A 21465-nucleotide genomic window follows, 5' to 3' on the forward strand; every position below is an offset into this window, starting at 1 on the left:
AGCCATTTCATTAACTGATCAGTTATAAACTGAAACCTACCAAATTAATTGCCCGCGATTAGATACATACACAGCGCATAAGCTATTTTTACAGACTTTGGATTAAAGTCTTGCTGTTATTCTCTCAAAGTCCTTGATGCTGGACCAAGTTTCTACCTGCCCTGCATTTAAATGACTTCTAGAGGTAGTTTGGATGGATTTCAACATCTCTTTACTGGGTTGGAGGTGTCCATTTTCTATGAAGTGGCTGTAAATGTGATCTCATAACTTTTTCTTTGAAGTTTTACTAATTGGACTGTGATCTGTGGGCTTTATTTACTCTGTTCTTATTAAGCTCAGTGAAGCTTTAGAATGACTTGATTGGCATCTTGGTTTTTCGATTGCCAAATTGGCAAGACAACCCAAGTCTTCCTCCAAGACAATCTCAAAGGAATTTATTACCACTGTTCTTCTCGTTTCCTTTCAGGCAGCTTCAGCAGCAACAAGCTGAGTTGGAAGTACACCAGAGAGATGGACTTTCCTCCTACGACTTAACTCAGGTGAGAGGCCCCTGCTGAACTGACCTTGGGTTCTTTAAAATAATCCATAGCCAAACCAAGCAATTTGCCACCAGGAGGTTTGTCAATAGCTTAAAAGAGGGGCAGATTAATTCACAGAAGAGAGGACTTTTAGTGATTTCCCACTCCTTCAGTATGATCTGGAGAAGTTTGTTAGCGTCTTTAATATTCATGGTGACCCGGAATGCTGGCCCAGATGACTCTTTTGCCTGATCCTTCAAGATTTTTTGCCTGGTTTTGTGTCTGATGTCATCTTCTCCCAGGAAAGGGACAAAAAACAAAGGCATATTCCCAGTTTTCTTGTGAAATTCTGCTTTGTTTTCACTCTTGTGGGGTTTAAGGTGCTGTATGAAAACGGGATGCAGTGGCTCAGTGGTTAAGACGCTGAGCTTGTTGATCAGAAAGGCCAGCAGTTTGAATCCCTAGCGCCGCATAATGGAGTGAGCTCCCGTTACTTGTCCCAGCTTCTGCCAACCTAGCAGTTCGGAAGCATGTAAAAATGCAAGTAGAAAAATAGGGACCAGCTTTGGTGGGAAGGTAACAGCGTTCCGTGCACCTTCGGCGTTCAATTCATGCCACATGACCATGGAGACGTCTTCGGACAGTGCTGGCTCTTCAGCTTTGAAACGGAGATGAGCACTTCCTCCTAGAGTCGGGAATGACTAGCACATATGTGCAAGGGGAACCTTTTCCTTTACCTTATAAAAACACCACTGATCAGAGTCTGTGTTTTTTTTTCTTCTCCTTCCGTCATTTGTTTCCATCCCAAATTGTCAATAAGAGAACTCCTGTAGAATGTCCTCTCCAAAGTCTGCAGAATCTTTCTACCTAGAAACCCCTCGAGATGAGTGAATGTGAGAATGCTTCTGAGAGCTTGTGTTTGTCCTCTGCCACTGTTCACTTGGTGTCTCCCACCCATCTCAACCGCAGGCCACTTTATCTGGACCCATCCCATTCAAGCAACAACTTCATTACAGTTGCAAACTACCAAGCCAGCATGCTTACGGTCCAAGGAATAATAAGAGCAGCACAAAAAAATGAAATATGTCTGTTGCAGAAAGCAAATTGGGGTGAACAAGGACTTGTTTCTAACTAAATTGGGTGGAAATTTAGCCATCAAATAAATTGTGATTTCCTTCCCTCTGCCTGTTGCAATTAGGTGCCGGTTCCAAGTATACAATCTAATGTTCATGAGGGGGGGAAAGCAGTGGAAAAGCCAGACACCATCTTCACCCAGGAAAGAGATCCAAGATTTGCAGAGATGTTTGCTGGCATAACTGCCTGTAAGTAAAATAAGTTCTCAAAGTTTTATTGTTAGTAGAAGTAAAGTTATTGTTACTTTGGATTCCAGGTTGATATCCCGTCAAGAGGCCCTAAACCCTTGCTCTGTTTCAGTGGAAAACACATAACAGGGAAAATGAGACATTCAAACCCAAGTTGCATTAGCAATAGCACTTAGACTTATAAACCGCTTCATGGTGCTTGACATCCCTCTCTAAACAGTTTACAGAGTCAGCCTATTGCCCCCAACAATCTGGGTCCTCATTTTACCCACCTTGGAAGGATGGAAGGCCGTCAACCTCAAGCTAGTGAGAATCGAACTGCTGGTAGTTGGTAGTTGGTAGCCTGCAATACTGCATTCTAACCACGCCCCCACTACAGCCCTTCCTTCCCTCCTTCCTTCCTTCCTTCCTTCCTTCCTTCCTTCCTTCCTTCCCACTTAGCAATAGCACTTAAACTTATATACTGCTTCACGGTGCTTTACAACCTTCCTTCCTTCCTTCCTTCCTTCCTTCCTTCCTTCCTTCCTTCCTTCCTTCCTTCCTTCCTTCCTTCCTTCCCACTTAGCAATAGCACTTAAACTTATATACTGCTTCACGGTGCTTTACAACCTTCTTTCCTTCCTTCCTTCCTTCCTTCCTTCCTTCCTTCCTTCCTTCCTTCCTTCCTTCCCACTTAGCAATAGCACTTAGTCTTATATACTGCTTCACAGTGCTTTCCAGCCCTCTCTAAGCAGTTTACAGAGTCAGCCTTTTGCCCCCAACAATCTGGGTCCTCATTTTATCCCCCTTGGAAGGCTGGAAGGCTGAGTCAACCTTGAAATGGTGAGATTCGATCTGCCGAACTGCTGGCAGCCAGTGATCAGCCTGCAGTACTGCACTCTAACCACTGTGCCACGACAGCTCTTAATTGTTCTAAGTTAACTCCTTGCCTGTGGATTTGGGAGACAATGGATGATTGCCCTTAGAGAGTGTTAACACTCTCACAAAATGGCAATGTAGGAAGGTATCTCCTATTAGTATTAGCATTAGATTCTCCCATGCTGTGTAGTATATCAAGCAGCAAGTATTTTCAGTTTGGAGCAAATACTTCAGCATTTTCCCATGTGATAGTTAAGGTCTTTAAGTCATCTACAAACATTCTTTGCCATGTATTTTGAGGGCATCCTCTTGATCATTTTGCATCAAGGGAGTCCATCTCATTGCCATGTTGCAAATTTGATTATTCGATTGTAGAGCCCTGGGACGCAGTAGTCAGAATGCAGTATTGCAGGCTAATTCTGCCAACTGCCAGCAGTTCAATCCAGACCGGCTGAAGGTTGACTCAGCCTTCCATCCTTCCTAGGTGAGTAAAATGAGGACCCAGATTGTTGGAGGCAATAGGCCGACTCTGTAAACTGCTTAAGAGAGGGCTGTGAAGCACTGTGAAGTGGTATATAAGTCTAAGTGCTATTGCTATTCTCCATACAAAGTGTACGGCCTGCATGTTGGAGTCTTCTGCTTGCCACAATTATATGTAATTTGCAGGAGACACTCTTGGAACATTAGTAACATGGTCAAAATAGCAAATTTTTAGGATTCAATGAAAGCATCTTTGTTGGAAGATGTTGAGTCTTCTCCAATTAGGAGAAACTAAAATTTTTAAAAAGGCATACTCAGCCCTTACAAAAAGGGATAAATTCGCCCAGAAAAAATCCCAATCTTCAGGATGGTTTGTAAAGACATGTCTTCTTTGCAGATGCTAAGTCTTACAGCTGTAGTAGCTGGCAGCCTATTCTTTTATTTTCAATCTATTCTATTCTTAGCAGTGGATGTAAGAGTTGACTTCTTCCCAGTTCTCAATTCATTGCTACATATTTAATGGAAAATCCTGGATTTCTTCATAGGGAAAAGGGCTTGTCTTCAAAACATCCATTTCAGTTGTATGTTTTCGCTATTTAAGGGAACAAAACAAAATATTAGATCCTTGCATCTCTAATAACTGTTGTCAGCTGATAGCTGGGCACGAGTAGCAAGTCAATAAATCAACCAAGCTTTTTCCAGAGAGGGGACAGAATGTTGTTGGGTGTTTTTTTCCTCCCAGATGTATTTTAGGATTCTTTTATATTGTGATCTTTCCCTCTGTTTATTGTTCCTAACCTTCCCTGTCAGCTGATGAAGTTTTAACATTTGTTATTAATTAATCACCCTGCAAGGCGTTCTTAACCAAGGCAGGAGCATCTCACTGTTTTTAACAAAGGGTCATTGGGAGACAGCAGCACAGCTGGGCCTCCTTCTTTCGAAATGCAGCCATCTTTCTTCCATCCATCACGGAAAATGTTTTTTTAACAGTTATTGCTCCCCGAAGCTGGTTATTTCCAGTGACAACAGTAGCCCTGGATCTGCTGGGTGAATTTCTAGGATCATGCAAACGATCCCCTATCTATTTACAATTTCATACCTCTTTATTTCTCTAAGCAAAATGCAACCAATATTTACCCTGTTTCCCCGAAAATAAGACCTCCCCAGATGATAAACACAATCGGGCTTTTGAGCGTACGCACTAAAATGAGCCCTCCCTCCAAAATAAGCCCTCCCAAAAAAATAAGCTCTCCCCCCCCCAAAAAAGCCCTCCCAGAAAGTATTGCAACACAGCAGCAGCCATGCTCACCGCCTCCTACACCTCAAAAATAATAAGACCTCCCCGAAAATAAGGCCAAGTGCTTATTTGGGGGGGGGGGGTCAAAAGAAAATAAGGCCCTGTCTTATTTTCAGGAAAACACAGTATGCTCCATCCCATATTTGGGTAGACCACGTTGCCCTGATCAAAAACACTTTTCCAGTTGAAGGTTGTATTCCCTTGGCAACATCTCTTGGGAGTTACATGGTGAGCACATCTTAAACTAAATACTGATAGGAACCACCAAATTTTCTTTCTAATATCCTCTTTTTTCTTCTCGCCGTCTCTCTGCCAAGCAATAGCCTGTGTAAAAGAAGTCTAGGATAGTCTACCTCTTCTAATGTCCTATTTTTCTTTCCTTGTAGCCATGCTAGGATCTTCATCTTGATTCCAACAACACAGCACTGAATGAAAGAATCTTATTAAAGTAGTGCTTTTTGATTTGTGCACTATCTCGACCTATTTTGCACTAGAATGTAGGAATTCACCTTCAAAAATTACACTGAGGAAAGATGTTTCCTCAGCAGCAAATGTGGTCACCTCATGGCTATTGCTTTGTTGTAATATTTTCGGGGAGGGCTTATTTTTTGGGGGGAGGATTTATTTTAGTGCATGCGCTCAAAAGCCCAATTAGTCTTATTATCCGGGAAGGACTTCTTTTCAGGGAAACAGGGTACTGCCTCTGCTTTCACCTTTCAGCCCCAATCTAGGAGCGTTCGCAGGCAGCTGCTTTTGCAACAAACAAATAAAGTGAGATCTAGTATAGATCTATTTCAAGCTATTTAGCTCTCATCAGCTAGCTATACCCTTCTCAGATTCGAACCCAGGTTACTTGCATATTAGGTGGATGTATTAACCTCTAAGCCACGGGCTCTCCTTACTTTGTCAGCGATTCCAGGGGAGAGATTAAGTGTTTTTTCTGGTGGCACCAGTCTATCAGGGCAACCTAGTCTACCCAACTATGGGATGGAGCATACTGCTTCCGCTTCTGCTTTTCATCCCCAATCCAGGAGCCTTCATAGGCAGTCGCTTTCACAACAAACTATTTTCAGTAAATGCAAAATGTAACTCCAACTGGGGAAAAAAAATCAAATTCCTTGCACTTGCTTCAAGCCTTAAAGGAACCATTTTTGACATAGGGTGCAGTTAAAAAGGAATTGAGGCAAAGTACTTGTTACTTTTACATATTTTGCATAATGTTGATTTTGGATTGACTTTTTTCTGAGCCAGTGCGTGCAAATAGCTGGAGCTTGCACAGAGAGGCCTATCGTGCTAGGGACATTAGCTCAGCAGCCGTCAAGCACGTATCTTAGCAGGAGAGGAGGGAATGAAAATAGCCCCTATTGCTCCAACTATGTGTTTATAGGACCACGGATCCTGCAAAAAATAAAAATACAGTGCAGGAAGATTTTTTTAATATCTGCATTTACTGCATTTCCCAAGTCAGCTATAACTCACTTCTCCTTTATCCCTGGCCAAACAAATATCTAAATATCAGAAATCAGATTTGCTAGATGGCTTTTTGCTTGGCAAACCTGGCTTCTTGGCTTGGGTGAGCAGAGACATTCAAATGATGCTGTACAGTCTCTTGGACTAATTTGTCATTGATTTCTCAACATCATGGCAACGTTTCCACATTTTTTAAATTTAAGCCTGAATCCAAACTTTATTTTCTGCCGTTGAGAAGTTCCCATTAAGAAGTCCTCATGCGCCATTTGAATTTCAGCTTGAGGGGGGGGCGGGGGAGGCGGGTGAAAATTCTGGATAATAGACAAATGTTTGTTACTATTTTTATTCTGTTTTCTGTCTGGGATGTAATGACAGCGATCCCAGATGCTATTTGTTTCCAGATGGAGTTCCTTCCAGTGTCAAGAAACCTTGATCTACTGCAGCTGTCTTTAAACTTGCCCCCTCCAATCACGTTGGATCGTAATTCTGGAAATGTTCAGCCTACACAGCAGTGCTTGCTAAGCATTATGGGAGTTGTAGTCTGGCACGTTTCGAGGATGCCCGTTTGGTGAAAGTGCCTATGTTGTTCAATAGTTGAAGGAATGATTAAATGATTAATTTAAATGATTGAAGGCCTGGAGGCTAAAACATATGAAAAATTGGATATGGCTAGCCTAGAGCAGGGATCAGCAATCTGCGGCTCTGGAGCTGCATATGGCTCTTTTATCCCTCTGCTGCGGCTCCCAGTTGCCAGTCAGCTCCACAATTAATAGGGCTTTCGGTTAGGACAGGTAGAAGGAAAAGGATGCTGCACTAGGAGGAGACTCTATGGTGGGAGAACGGGACTTCCAGTCAGTTCCAGAGTCGAACTTCCGGTTAGGACCTTTGTGGCTCTTTGAGTGTTTAAGGTTGCCGAACCCTGGACTACAAAAAGAAGGACATGGGGAGACCTGATATCAATGTTCCAGTATTTGAGAGGCTGCCACAAAGAAAAGGGGGTCAATGTATCTTCCAAAGCATCAGAAGGCAAGACAAGAAGCAATGGATGGAAACAAATCAAGGAGAGAAGCAACTTAGAACCAAGGAGAAATTTCCTAACAGTGACAATAATTAATTAGTGGAAGGGCTTGCCTTCAGACGTTGTGGGTCCTTCATCAATGGAGGTTTTAAAGAAGAGACTGGACAGTCATTTACTGTATCTGAAATGGTATAGGGGCTCCTGCTTAAGCAGGGGGTTGGACTAGAAGACCTCCAAGGTCCCTTCCAATTCTATTCTGATTGAAGATTGATTGACTTGTTAAAAATAGTCATGCCAAATGTATTTTTTTAAAGTTTGATAACAGAGGTGCCCCTGGCCTCCAAAAATGGGACGTAAATGTTTATTATTTTGGACTGAAATTTCACAAATTCACCTGATGTGGCTGCACTACACCAACGCCTTATGACAACTGAATGCTCAAGTGATGAGTCTCACTTTTTTCTTCCCCCTCCTTTTTTTTTTGAGTGTTAGTTCGCTGGGCATATGTGCATATAATTTGCAAAAGGCATCCATAACTGGATTTTATCCACACAATATTCTTGTAAGCTTAGTCAGCCCAAGAGAGAATGACTTGCTTAAGAACACCAGCTCATTCTGGAGAAGGGAAGACTGAAATTTGACCTTCCTTAATCCTGATCTGTCACTCTACTGAACTGCCCCTTCAAACATAGCCAGTTTTGTTTAGTAAGTGCTAAATCCGGCCAAGATTTTCAAAGCTTCTCCCAAGAGTCAATTATAAATACAGTGTCTTTAGACAGTAGTTTGCAACATCTTGGGTGGATTTGCAATGTGGTACAGCTTCACCATTGTTCTTCAAGTCATGGCTGAAGGCCAAGATAAATAAGGTTACAGTGAGCTGAACTCTGCTTTCCTGGTCAGCAACTTAATTTTTGAACCCGCTGTATTCATTATTTGGTCCCACAGAAGCCGGGAGAGAAGCACCCTCCCTTGGTGAACTTTTCTTATTAGATAATTCAGATGCTGACTCTATTTCTGCCTGCATCTGAGACTTGCTTCTGAAACCCTGATTTTGCAACTTGTGGTGAGAAGATGAGGCACAACTGGAAGCATAAGTCAAAAGTTTGCAATTCGGGCATCAGCACTCTGTTGATCAAGAGGAGGTTTTCTCATCATGCTATCCAACCTAGGAAAGCTCTAATGTGCTACAGACCCCGTCATTTTCTTCATGGGAGTCTTGTGAGCAGTAGAATGAAGAGAAAGGACAAGATTCCAAAGAAGTGAAACAGCCTTGCTCATGGGCTGAAGAGAGCAACAGTCATCCATACACATAACCTGTTTATTGAATGAATGTATTTAATGGTTTTGGAGAGAATTTTAAAGTATTAAATAATCATACAGTATGGTTCGGTCAATATTATAAGCCACAAAAAATGAACCACATACTATGCTTCGATATGAGCAAATCTATATATCTATATCTATATATCTATATATCTCTATCTCTATCTCTATCTCTATCTGTCTGTCTATCTATCTATCTATCTATCTATCTATCTATCTCTATCTATCTATCTATCTATCTATCTATCTATCTATCTATCTATCTATCTATATATATATATATATATATATATATATATATATATAAATGTGTGCCTGCGTATTCCAGCATAACTCGAGCAATTTCAACTAAACTTGGTACCCAGATGACTTACTCTCTGGAAAAAAATACTGTGGGAGTAAGACACTCCTAACACCCCTCGGTGTGTGTGTTCTGTTAAGATACAGCCAGTTGTGCCTTAAAATGGCTTCTACTGTGCTGCCATAAAATGAATTCTACTGTACAGCACAGTGGAGTTGCCATGGTAACGGCTTCACAGTACTCCACAAGGGGGCTCCCTCTGGTAAGGGGGAAAATCCAACATTAGAAATTACATTTGGTCCGGACATTTTCCCCCTATAAATAAAAACCCAGGCAACGCCAGGTTATCAGCTAGTATCAAATAAGAGCAGCAGAAAATAACCCAAAAGGAATACGTCAACCTAGTTGAATATGTGAAATGTCTATGTCTATCTGTAGAATGTCTATGGAGATTCTCAGTCACGAGCTGAAGGAGCTTCTTTGGACAAGAAGTGAAATGTCCTCAAAGAAAAACCAGAAAAACCAGGTGCTGCTTGAAGAAGCACCTTTGGGGCAATCTGTAGAATGTTCTTCCGATTTGTGGCAAGGTCACACGAGCAATCTTATTCAAGCGCAATGTTGCATAGGAGGTATTTTTGTCATCATCCCACAGACAGTGTTGGAAGACAAGAATGTAGCATTTAGTTGGAAGGCCGCCAATCCGCAAAATTGTTGGTGATGTTGAAAGGGTTGGTGACGTTGCCATTGTGGTGTTTTGTTGTTAAAAGTTAGAAGAGATTCAGAAGTATGAAACAACATTTGTGGGCTACACATAAATAGAATAGAGTTGGGACCTTGGAGGTCTTCTAGTCCAACCCCCTGCTTAGGCAGGAAACCCTCCACCACTTCAGGCAAAGGGTTATCCAACATCTTCTTAAAAACTTCCAGTGTTGGAACATTTACAGCCTCTGGAGGCAAGATGTTCCACTGGTTAATTGTTCTCACGGTCAGGAAATTTCTCCTTCTAGGTTGTTTCTCTCCTTGATTAGTTCTCATCCATTGCTTCTTGTTTTGTCTTTAGCTGCTTTGGTGAATAAGTGCTATAACTGTCAGAAAAGAATGGTCCCAATTGCAAACTTCTGTTCCACTGATTAATTATTCTAACTGTCAGGAAATTTCTCCTTAGTTCTAAGTTGCTTCTCTCCTTGATTAGTTGAATGGGATGAGGGCTAGGTGCAGGATACGGTCACAAAGCCAATTTGGCAGCCACAATGGTAGGACTGAAGTTAAACCTGGTTTGTATGATGGCTGCCTTGTTTTGAATCGTCTCTTTCTGTTGATTACACTTGCAGCAGATAAAAAGATGATGCCTTCAGCTTCCACAACGGGAAACCAGCAGATCTACTCACAAGGAAGCCCGTTTCAACCTGGACATTCTGGGAAATCTTTCAGGTACTGTGACTTACGGCAGGATGAATAAAGGCAGAGAATCAACACTTGGCATAGATTGAGCAAACATTCGTGAATAGGATCTTTTGACCTCAGTGTTATTAGGGGGAAACTGGAGCTCAGAAATAGCCAGATTCAACGTACAGTTATAGCAATAGAAGAGAATATTTGTAGCTCAGGGTTGAAATGAGAGGTCCTTGGTGACCCCTGAGCTTGGTTGTTTTCTTGCAGATGTTTCATTATTGTAGTAATAGCATCAGTCCATTGATAGTGTTGACTTCTTGACTGTATTAATCTTGGGGCTAATCTCTGCTTATCTGGGTATTTTAGCACTGTTGATATTACCTAGTTGGGTAATGAAATGTCTGCAAGAAAACAACCAAGCTCCAAAAGTACCAAGGACCCCACAGTTTCCTCCTCCTCCTCCTCCTCCTCTCCACAAACCACAATCCTTTCTAGCCCTGATAATATTATCTAGCTGGGTAATGGGATGTCTGCAAGAAAACAGCCAAGCTCAAAAAGCAGCAAGGATCCCACAGTTTCTCCTCCCCCTCCTCCCCCTCCCCCTCCTCCCCCTCTTCCTTCCTCTCCTCCTCCTCCTCCTCCTCTCTAGAAACCCCACTTCTTTCTAGCATCAATGATATTACCTAGTTGGGTAATGAAATGTCTGCAAGAAAACAGCCAAAAAATACAAAGGATCCCAGAGTTTCCTCCTCCTCTTCCTCTTCTCCAGAAACCCCACTTCTTTCTAGCATCAGTGATATTACCTAGTTAGGCAATGGAATGTCTGCAAGAAAACTATCAAGCTCAGAGAGCACCCATTATATTTGGACCGGTCCCTTTAGAACAAAGGACCAGAAGTCAAGCAATCTTCTATCTTCCAAATCCCTTTTCATTCTCTTCTTTGCAGCTCCTCTGTGGTCCATGTGCCAGGTGTCAACGACATCCAGTCCTCTTCATCAACAGGCCAGAATCTGTCACAGATTTCTCGGCAGTTAAATCAAAGCCAGGTTGCCTGGACAGGAAGTCGCCCTCCATTCTCCGGACAGGTAAAGCAATTAATTTCAAAAGGCTGGTTTTACATCTATTTTCCTACAGGGCAAGCGCGTGTTATATTTTGGGCTCTATCGTTTTGATCACAAGAGGCACATTTGAAGGTAGAGTGATAAACGAGACTTCTTCTCCAAAGGATGCTTTGGGAATATCCTTGAGCGAGGACATAATTTTTGTCTCCAACACCTGAAAGCAGCATCTCATCAGGTTTGCATCTGTTGCAAATTTGAGAAGTATTTCCTCTAACTTTAGAGTAGAGTAGAGCAGAGCAGAGCTGGAAGGGGTCTTGGAAGTCTTCTAGTCCATCCCCCTGCTCAAGCAGGAGAACCTATACCCAGGGGTGGGCTTCAAAAATTTCAGCAATGGGTTCTCTGCCTGGTTGCTGGGTGGGCGTGGCCATGAAGGGCGTGGCCTAGTTGACCTCATGCACCACTGCGGGGAAGGGAGGCTGTTTCCACCTTCTCCAGGCTCCGGAGGCTTTCCTTGAGCCTCTGGGAGGGCAAAAACTGCTTCTGGAACTTCCAGGAGGCCTCTTTTTCCCCCTCCCTGAGTCTCCACATAAGCCCTGCATTTACCTCGCATCCAAAATGGGCCACATTGAGACTCCTGGGAGGGGGGAGCAGCCAGGGGTGGGATTTGAAGGATTTCCAAGCCGTCCATTACATTAGCTACAGGTTCTCTTGAACCTGGGCGAACCCGTAGCAGCTCACCCCTGCCCATGCCATCTCAGGCAAGTGACTGTCCAGGCAAGCTGTTCCACCAGTTAATAGTCAGTTCTACAAGTTAATTGTTCGGTTCCACCAGTTCCTTGAATGACAATAGCCAAGCACTAAAAATGAAAACAAATGACCTAATTAGCTCTGAAAAAAGACCGCTGATGTTGTAATGCGTGAGGCTGTCGGGACTCAGCTTGCATCTCCGTTGGATTGCTTCATTTCTTTTTGAGAAATGTGGACTGATATGTCATCTTATTTTCGTTTGTTTACTCTCCGTTCAGCAAATTCCTTCGCAAGCCAGCAAGGCCCAATCGTCGCCCTTTGCCATTGGATCCAGCCATACTTACCCTACTGATCCAGCTTCCTTCAGCCCCCTCTCCAGTCCAGCTACGTCTTCTCCAAGTGGCAACGCCTATTCCAGCCTGGCTAACAGGACGACGGGCTTTGGTAGGTATGGAAGTTGCTCATAACTGCATTGGCACATTAATATATAAGTAGTCCTTGATTTACGGGCACAATTGAGCCCATGAATTTCTGCTCCTAAGTGAGACATTTGTTGAGTTTTGCCCCCATTTAATGACTTTTCTCACTGCAATTGTTAAGTTAGTAACACGGTTGTGTTAGTAACATAGATCTAGCCCATTGACTTTGCTCTTCAGAAGATTACAGAAGTTGATCACAGTACCCATCATAAATTTGAGAAGTATTTCCAATAGAATAGAATAGAATAGAATAGAATAGAATAGGGTAGGGTAGGGTAGGGTAGAACAGAACAGAACAGAACAGAACAGAACAGAACAGAACTGGAGGTCTTCTAGTCCAGTCCCTGCTCAAGCAGGAGAACCTATAACATCTCAGACAAGTGAATGTCTAGTCTCTTCTTTAAAAACCTCCAGGGCTTCGGTACGGTAGGTATGAAAGTTGCTCATAACTGCATTAGCGCATTAATACACAAGTAAGTAGACCCCGTCATAAGGAGGAGTCAGTTGCCAAGCCTCTGAATTTTGATCACATGACCTTGGGGAGGCTGCAGTGGTTACCTTTTTACTCATGGTATTGAGAAAACTAGAGAAATTGTCAAAAAAGAAATACAGCACGATAGTATACATAAGGTAGTTGTTGCATCATAGAACTGGCAGGTGTTAAGGGTCCATTTGGTATAGTAGTTAAAGACACTAGTTCAGAAACTGGGACACGAGTCCCACCAGCTAGGTGACTTTGTGGTAGTTCCTCTCTCAGCTCTAAGAGGAAGAAGGCAAAACAATAGGCTGAAAGTATTGAACTTGTTGACTTTAAGATATGAGGGCTTCAATTGCCAAAATTCTCCATGCTGGCTGGGGAATTTTGAGGCTGAAGTCCACATATCTTAAAGTTGCCGAGTTTGAGGAAAAAAACACCCACTGGTCTAGAAGATTTGACTCCATGACCCCTATCAAGGGTTATCTTTATTCCTCTTGGCAGCTTCCATAACCTGGCTCTTGCAAGCCCCTTTTCAGGAATCAAATACAGAGTTTTCCAAAAGTGATGCTAGCCAAAATATAACACTATGTGCATAAAGGCATTGTGACTGCAAAAAAAAAAAGACTTAAGAATTCTGACTGGCTAATAGCCCAGTATTCTTCCAGACTGATTCCTTTTCATCTGACAATTTGCTCCTGTTTGAATTTTTAAAAAATAAAATGCCCCAGAAAAGCAGGGGTGAGGGTGAAATTGAACAGGATATGTTCTCAATTCAGCAAATTGAAGCACTACCCCCGACCAAAACAGTCCTTACTGAAAATTCAGAACAGGGTGTGAGTTGACATGCCAGAAACAAAAGGTGAAGAGAGCACATAAACATCAAAGCATACACAACCCAAAATATCTGTGGTTTTCTTTCTTTCTTCCTTCCTTCCTTTTTTTCTTTTTTAAAAGTTCTACAGTGAATTATTCCAGCCTAAGGCAAGGAGAAGGGGAAACAAAACTTGCTTTTCCGGACACTGAATGTAATGTCTAGTGTGTGGTTTTTTTCAGGACACTGGTTCTTCTAATTCAAAAGTTGCCAACAGGATTTGTTTTAAAAAAGATCAGCATCAAACGATGTTTATCTGCAAAAACATGCTGATAATTATACCATTGTTTGTATTATTAATATAATAATACTAGCTGGATATCCGTGCTTCGCAATGAAACTGTGATCGGGCAATGCAGGAGAAATCCGGTTCACTCTGGTTCAATCCGTTGACTCAGTGGTGGTCGGTGATTGAAACACATAAGGGAATATTGCTCCCGCTGCCTTGAGTCCGGAAGAAGTTCCATAGGTGGAAGGCATAGACATTTTCATGAGATACCGACGTTTAGTACTGTAAAGAGCCCCAGATCACTCCTAAATGAAGGAGTGGAACATCTGCCAGTTTGAACTGAGGTAACGGAATATGAGGTAACTGGCAGTTGGAACAGAGTTCTTTTCAGGTGAGTGGGGGGAGTAGAACTCCTTAGCATCAGAGTGTGTTAATTACTGTATAAAGAATACTAATGATCAGATGGTCATTTTGAAAAATCCTTTTTTAGTGAGCACCTAAAAGCCAAGAGGAACATAGGTGCCAAATTTCAAGTTTGTAGGCTTTACGGTTCTGGAGAGTTCATAATGATGCATGTGTGGCATTTGGCTTATGTATTAGATAAAAAGTTGGTCTTTTGGACTACATTAAAAAATAGTCCAAAAGGCCTACTTTTTATCTATGTACAGTATATAAAAGCCAAATTAAAAGTTAGCGCAAGTTTCTAATTCTTATTATAATAAAGAGGTTTAGTGTTCTCCTTTGAGAAGAATGAACATACAGTTTGAGGAATAATCCTGGAAAGACATTTCGTTTTCTGGAGGGTTGGGAGCAAAATGTCTCCTTTGGACTCTTGACAAACCTTTTTGTATGCATTTAGATGATGTTTTTTAAGGTCATCAAACTGGTCAGTCCTAGAGGAGATCAACCCTGACTGCTCTTTGGAAGGCCAGATCTTGAAGATGAAACTCACATACTTTGGCCACATAATGAGACGGAAGGACTCACTGGAGAAGAGCCTCATGCTGGGAATGATGGAGGGCAAAAGAAGGAGGAGACAACAGAGAATGAATTGGCTAGATGGAGTCACCGAAGCAGTAGGCATGAGATTGAATGGACTCCAGAGGATGGTAGAGGACAGGAAGGCTTTGAGGAACGTTGTCCATGGGGCTGCGATGGGTCGGACAAAACTTCGTAAAACTAACAACAATAAATGATTTAAAGAAGGGGCTTCTTTGCAGTACCCAGGAATATTGTGCAAAGTGACAGAAAAGAGAGGGAAGCCCTACCCTAAGGATCAAAGGCAAGCAATGAGTCTTAACCTGTATTCTGCAAAGACCTTGCTCAGATTTCTCCAGCCTGGATAACACTGTGCCTCTCATTGCTTAGAGAAAGGGAGATTTTTTTCCCCTTGCATAGAGAAGCATAGAACGATCTCATGGAAGGTGAAACTCTATTGTTTCTCACCGGTTGATTTGTTCACAAAATGAGGGCTTAGGAAGGAGGATAAGGTATTCTGTCAGCAGGTATCTTGTAGCTAACAGATTCAGTTAGAAACTAGAAGCATTTGAAGTATGGATTTACAGACGGCTGTTAGGTATAAACTGGGTTAACAAAATCACAAATGAGGAGGTGATAAGCCGCCTGGGAAAGCCATGATCTAACAAGAATCATCGCAGTGATTTTCTTTTGTTTTGTCTTCTAGCGGAGAGCAGCCAAAGCAGTGGACAATTTCAAGGACGGCCTTCAGAGGTCTGGTCCCAGTGGCAAAGTCAGCACCATAACCAGCAAAACAGTGAGCAGCATCCTCACCAGCAAACTAGCCAGACAGAAGTGTTCCAGGTAAGTGAGGACCACCCCCAAAAATGTTTGGTCACCATTGTTCTAGCTTTAGGGATTCCATAGAGTCATTGAATTGGAAGGAGGCATAATAGCAATGATTACATCCAACTCCTGCTCGCTATTGGATTCCACGTTAAGGCATCGATAACAACTGCCCATCCAGTTTCTGCTTGGAGACATCCAGAAGAGGAGAGCTCCTTAGATAGCAATAGCAATACCACTTAGACTTATATACTGCTTTACAGTGCTTTACAGCCATCTCTAAGCGGTTTACAGAGTCAGCATCTTGCCCCCAACTATTTGGCTCTTCATTGTACCCACCTTGGAAGGATGGAAGGCTGAGTCAACCTTTGAGCCTGGTGAGATTTGAACTGCCAATTTGCAGCCAGCCAGCAGTCAGCCTGCAGTACTGCATTCTAACCACTGGGCCACCACTTGAAGCCTAAACCTGGATCTCCAATCCCAATGCAACACCTTAACCTCCATGCTATATCGTCTCCCACACTTCATGACCAACATGCTTCCTAATTATTAAATTAACCCTTAATCTGTTTTGCAGGATGCATTAAACCCAATAGACTGAGTTCACACAAGATGCAAAACTAGAGTAGCAATAGCACATAGACTTTATATACTGCTTCACAGAGCTTTTACAGCTCTCTCTAAGTGTTGGTCTTGAGTTGCAGAAGTTTCAAAAAGAGTTTCTTTTTCACCCCCACCCCAGGTTAAACCAAAAATCACATTTTCTTTTGCTTTTTCGTTCTTTTACAGGATATGCTACCTATTCCAGGGGATCCAACACAAGGGACTGGCAATTACAACATAGAAGACTTTGCTGATTTGGGCATGTTTCCACCATTTTCTGAGTAAATTTATCTTGCCAGAAAACATGCTCTGGCACAGGGTTGGGGAAAAACCTACTGATGTAGCCTAGGCTATGGTTTTTGTTTGTTCATTTGTTTGTTGGTGTTAACATTATCATAGAAGCTCTTATACAAGCAGCCTCCATTCTTTTCTTTGAGATAACTTGCTCTCCTCCCCAATGTTAACCACGCAAGTTCTAATAATGTACGTGTATCGGGACTCATATAAGGGTTCAGTTTGCACAGGTAGTCTTCGACTTATGACCACAATTGAGCTCAAAATCGCTGTTGTTAAGTGAGCCATTTGCCCCATGTTATGACAATTTCTTGCCACAATAGTTAAGTGAACCACTGCAGCTGACCCCTTGACTTGGCTTGTCAGAAGTTTGCAAAAGTGGATCACATGACCCCAGGATGCTGCAATGGTCGTAAGTCTGAACCAGTCAGCAAGCGTCGGAATTTTGATCGCATGATCATGGAGATGTTGCAAATGTGGCAACTGTGAAAAACGGTTGCAAGTCTCTTTTTTCAATGCCGTTGAAACTTTGAACGGTCACTCAATGGACTGTTGTAAGTTGAGGACTATCTGTATTTCATTCCCATTGGCAGAGGAGCTCAGGGTTGAATGGGTGAAGGTAAGGGGGGGGGGAAGAACGGGGAGGCACTTTGTGTTCATTTATTGTTTCCTGAGTTCTTAACATCAGAATGTGAATCGTTGCTAATTTCCCATCTCCACGAAAATTATCTTGCTTAAATATTAGGTGCGCCAATCCTTCACCCACTATTCAAAACAAACCCACCGGTTTTCTCTAGAACTTTGAACAAAGGAGATTTAATGAGCAATGCATAGCAGTCTTGGGCTGGGATGGATTAAAAGAAATCAGCCTCCATACTTTGCTTCACTGGGGGAAGATACTTAAATTACTTGGTATGCATTTGTGGATTTAGTCACTGCAGCCCAACCCTTTAAAAAGATCTTGACTAACAAGGGTGGCAAGAACTTACCTACTGTAATTCTAAGCTATTTTTTTCCTGCAGATAGACTCTGAGTATATGGTAGCACCGACTAGGCACAACAACAAAGCAGGGTTGGGATTCAGCCGGTCCGGACCGGTTTGAGCGAACTGGATGCCAATTTTGCATCTGGTTCACCAAACCAGTTGTTGCAAGGACAGGCTGGCACTGGCCACCTGCCCCTCACCGCCCCTCCCTGGGGTCCCTAAGTGGCCGTTTTGAGTGCAGGTAATTGCAGGGTCCGTTCGGAGGCTCGGACAGGGCGAAAACCGATCCTACTGGAAGTTCAGGAAGGACAGAAATGGGCCCATTTCCCGATCTCCAGGGGGGCTCCAGAGCCTGGAGAAGCTGTTTTAGCCCTCCCGGAGGCTTGAGGAAAGCCTCCAGAGCCTGGGGAGGGAAAAGAACTTCCCCCCATGGTGCAGGAGGCCTACTAGACCACACCCACCATGGCCACGCCCACCCAGAAACTGGGAAGAGAACCCCATGCTAAAAATTTTGAAGCCTACCCCTGAGTAGCATCAACTATGCGCAACACAAAGGTAGAACTATTATAGTTGTGAGGTTGTAACTGTCAGCGTTCCAAATATCATCCAGAATTAAATCAGAGTCCAAGGCAGAGCCTTCCTCAAGTTCCAATTTAATAAGAGACACATGTTGGTACAATCTGTGGAAAACCCGAATCTGAAAGCTTCCTGTGTTTTCCACCCAGTTGAAAGTTTGTGAACTTGCCCCACACCCACAAGTCCATCACATGGTCCAATCTTCCATTGAAATGCCGGCATTTCCACCCATCCACATCCGGTCAGGTGCAGAGGTGCAAAATCTGCTTGTTCATGCCATTGTTTGGTGGTGCCGTGCTTGCAAGTCACCTTATTTAAATGTGATGTTTTTGTGACTGCAAAGAAGGATTAACAGAAAGATTGTGACTTCTATGGCAGGGATCAGTAAGTGGCCAGTAAATTGTGAGATTGGGCCAGTGATGATGTGGCTCACCCATTTTCTCGAGGAAAGTCTGTTTGTGTGTGTGTGTGTGTGTGTGTTAATGCCTTCGTTATTTATAGTCATTCTAGGCCAGTTTGAATGTAAGGTTACATTCCTGTAATCTGGTGCTTTCTGGCAAAAGAAAATGTTTATGGTCTTTCTAACTCCATGTTAAATCCAGCTAAACTTGAACATGTGGACATTTTTATACCATCTGTATATCTAGTATCATATGGAATCAGTTCTTTGTGTCCGTCTGTCTCTCTGTCTGTCTGGATTTTGAGTTTGCTGTAGAAATGGGAAGTCTGCAGCAAAGGAAGCTGTTTGGAGAAGGTGCATGATAGCATGGCATTTATAAAATAAACTTAAAGGGCAGTTGAGCTGGGTCAAGGGTCAGCAATGTTAAACAATCAAAGAGCCACAAAGGTCCTAACCAGAAGGTCCCCGTTCAATTCTGGAGCCTACCGGAAGTCTGGTTCCCCCACCATAGAGTTTCCTCCTAGCGCAGCATCCTTTTCCCTCTGCCGACCCAACATCCGGTTCTCCCACCATAAAGTCTCCTCCTAGTGCAGCGTCCTTTTTCCTTTTATCGACTGAAAGTCTGGTAACCCCCACCATAGAGTCTCTTCCTAGTACGGCGTACTTTTTCCTTTTAATGACCAGCAACAGATAGCCGCAGCAGAAGGATGAAAGAGCCACATGTGGCTCCAGAGCTATGGGTTGCTGACCCCTGACTTAGGCTGAGATCTAGTAAGCTCCCCTCTTTGGAACAGGAGATATATACATGTCACGTAGTATGTGGTCTTCGAGAACAGGTGTGAATGACTGCATTAGTCCAGTTCATCCAATCTTCCCTTTGCTTTCTGTGAATGTAGAACAACACTTGTTGAGTCATTGTGGCTTTCTTGAGACATGCATTTGCAGAATCCTTGATTGTCCAGAACTTAGCACCCTCCAAATGAGTCGGGGTAAAGCCTCCTTCATCCCTGGCAGGTATGATGGGACTTGTAGGTCTGTGTCCCCAGGTTAAGAGGGAGGCCTTTACATACCATCAGTGATAAATGGATTGGTGGAATGTCACAAGTCCAGATTGCAGCTGATAGTTAGCACAATGTGTTTAAGCCATGGGTTTAAAAATGAATGAGTCCATATGCCACAGGTGGCTGAGTTCACACTTATTGCTCAGCCATAAGTCATGGTTTACAAACCAATGCTTGAGTTTACAAATCACGTTAAGCCTAGTTTTGGCATGCGCACTGAGTATTCTTAATGTTCAGTGCCTTGGCTATTCCCAGATGTGACACAGTCCAGACGATTTGCAGCTGTAGATCCAGAAGAATCCATCAGACTGAAGGAACAATTTTTACATTCAACCAGAAATAGTCTTAACTACAAGCAAGGAAAAGTGGCTGGATCCACCGATCTTGCTAAACCCAAGTTGACAAAAATAATCCCTGCATTTGCATAACAGGCTGTATCCAAACAAACCCTGTTGTGACTTAAGGCAATGCCTGTTTCTTACAACATCCTAAATTATGTAGATTATCAATCCCATTTTAGGCCACTCCAGCATATCCTGCAACATAGCTAATGTGAATAATAATGTCAACAGAAAGGATGTGAACAAGGGTAGTAGGAAACACTCGTGGTGTCTGACTCTCACACTTGATACAGGAAATTATTTTCACAGTAACCCAAGTTGAGTGTAATAAGTAGTTCTAACCTTTGGAAATTGTACGTTATTTTGCATCAGGGTTTTTTTTTCCTCCTAAGAGATAACTACAGGTGTTTTCTTTATTTAAATGACTTTTCTTACCATTGGCATCAATCTCTGTTGAACTCTTTCATGTCAGTGTGTGGAATTGTGCTGTGGATAAAAATGTGTTATGTACTTCTGAATGTTCTATGTAGCAGAAGCAGTTTTGTGTGTCGATATAAATAATGAATAACTTGCCTTTTAAAATTTCATTAAAATAATAAAAGGTCATAAGCTACTTACCATGGAATGTAGAGCTCTTGTTTGATTCCAGTCTGTAGGATAATGTGGTTCTTTTTATTGATTTAATTATTATACTTAAGATTTACTTTTAAAAATAATACAGGATTCCACTGTGTCTTTCTTTTGCTTATGTTTATACATTGTTTCTCCAAACAAATTTGCAAAGTGGCTGACGGTATAAAGCATTTTAGTACAAAAAGTCAAAATCCTAAAATGATTGTCAAGTCCAGGGACAAAGAGGGCCTGAGAGCAGGGGATTGGAGTAGAACAGGAGTCATCAACCCCTTTCGGACCTCTGGGACCACTACATTCTTAATTTTAAATCCCGCGGACCACTAATATGATCTGCCTAATGACCGGCTGGGTGGGCGTGGCTAGGTGGTCATGTGACTGGATTGGTGTGGCCAACTCAATGTCACTCACGTCAAGGGGCACCTCGCCAGCCTCTACTCACCTCTCTCTTCCCACTCACTCCTCCTCCTGCCTGCCAGGGCTCCTTAGGACCCCAACAGGAAGCAGTTGCTGGAGCTAAGCAGCCACCATGAGAAAGGGTTGGCAAAACAGCTGGCTCCACACTTCCTCTTCCAACCACCAAATTGTCAAATGCAGCCGAGGTGTTCTCCATTACGAGTCTCCCAACAGCCTTATCATTAGTAAGGGCAATGGCTGATGGAGCTAGAATCCAATAATTGGAGAACGGTAGGGTGTTGTTGTTTCTTTTAATTTCTTGCCAAAATGATATCCAGCCCCATGGACTTAGGCAGTTCAATTTCATGTTCAAACAGGAAAGAATGTTCATAAGATATTGATCGAAGAAAAAGCTTTTTTAAAAAAATCTCAATGCTTTCAATATACCCTCTTTCCAGGAACATTTTTTTGTGGAATCATCACAGCTGGACTTTTGCTTTGTTCAGCTACCCTGTTTCCTTGCAAATAAGAC

The 21465-nt window shown here is 42.6% G+C and overlaps 1 protein-coding gene across 2 annotated transcripts in view; it reads left to right on the forward strand.

The window, feature by feature from the left end:
• ARNT2 (aryl hydrocarbon receptor nuclear translocator 2) overlaps positions 1-20623 on the forward strand; it is a 102410-nt gene extending 81787 nt beyond the window's left edge. For both annotated transcript variants that reach the window (XM_081964738.1, XM_081964737.1), the window contains 7 exons: positions 467-539; positions 1717-1840; positions 9919-10018; positions 10926-11064; positions 12066-12231; positions 15529-15665; positions 16437-20623. In XM_081964738.1, the coding sequence (XP_081820864.1) occupies positions 467-539; positions 1717-1840; positions 9919-10018; positions 10926-11064; positions 12066-12231; positions 15529-15665; positions 16437-16535 (838 nt within the window). In that variant the 3' untranslated portion in view covers positions 16536-20623. The remainder of the gene's footprint in view (positions 1-466; positions 540-1716; positions 1841-9918; positions 10019-10925; positions 11065-12065; positions 12232-15528; positions 15666-16436) is intronic.
• The last annotated feature ends 842 nt before the right edge of the window (positions 20624-21465 follow it).

This window comes from Natrix helvetica (assembly GCF_964273705.1).
Source record: "Natrix helvetica genome assembly, chromosome: 12".
Classification (NCBI taxonomy): Eukaryota; Metazoa; Chordata; class Lepidosauria; order Squamata; family Natricidae; genus Natrix; species Natrix helvetica.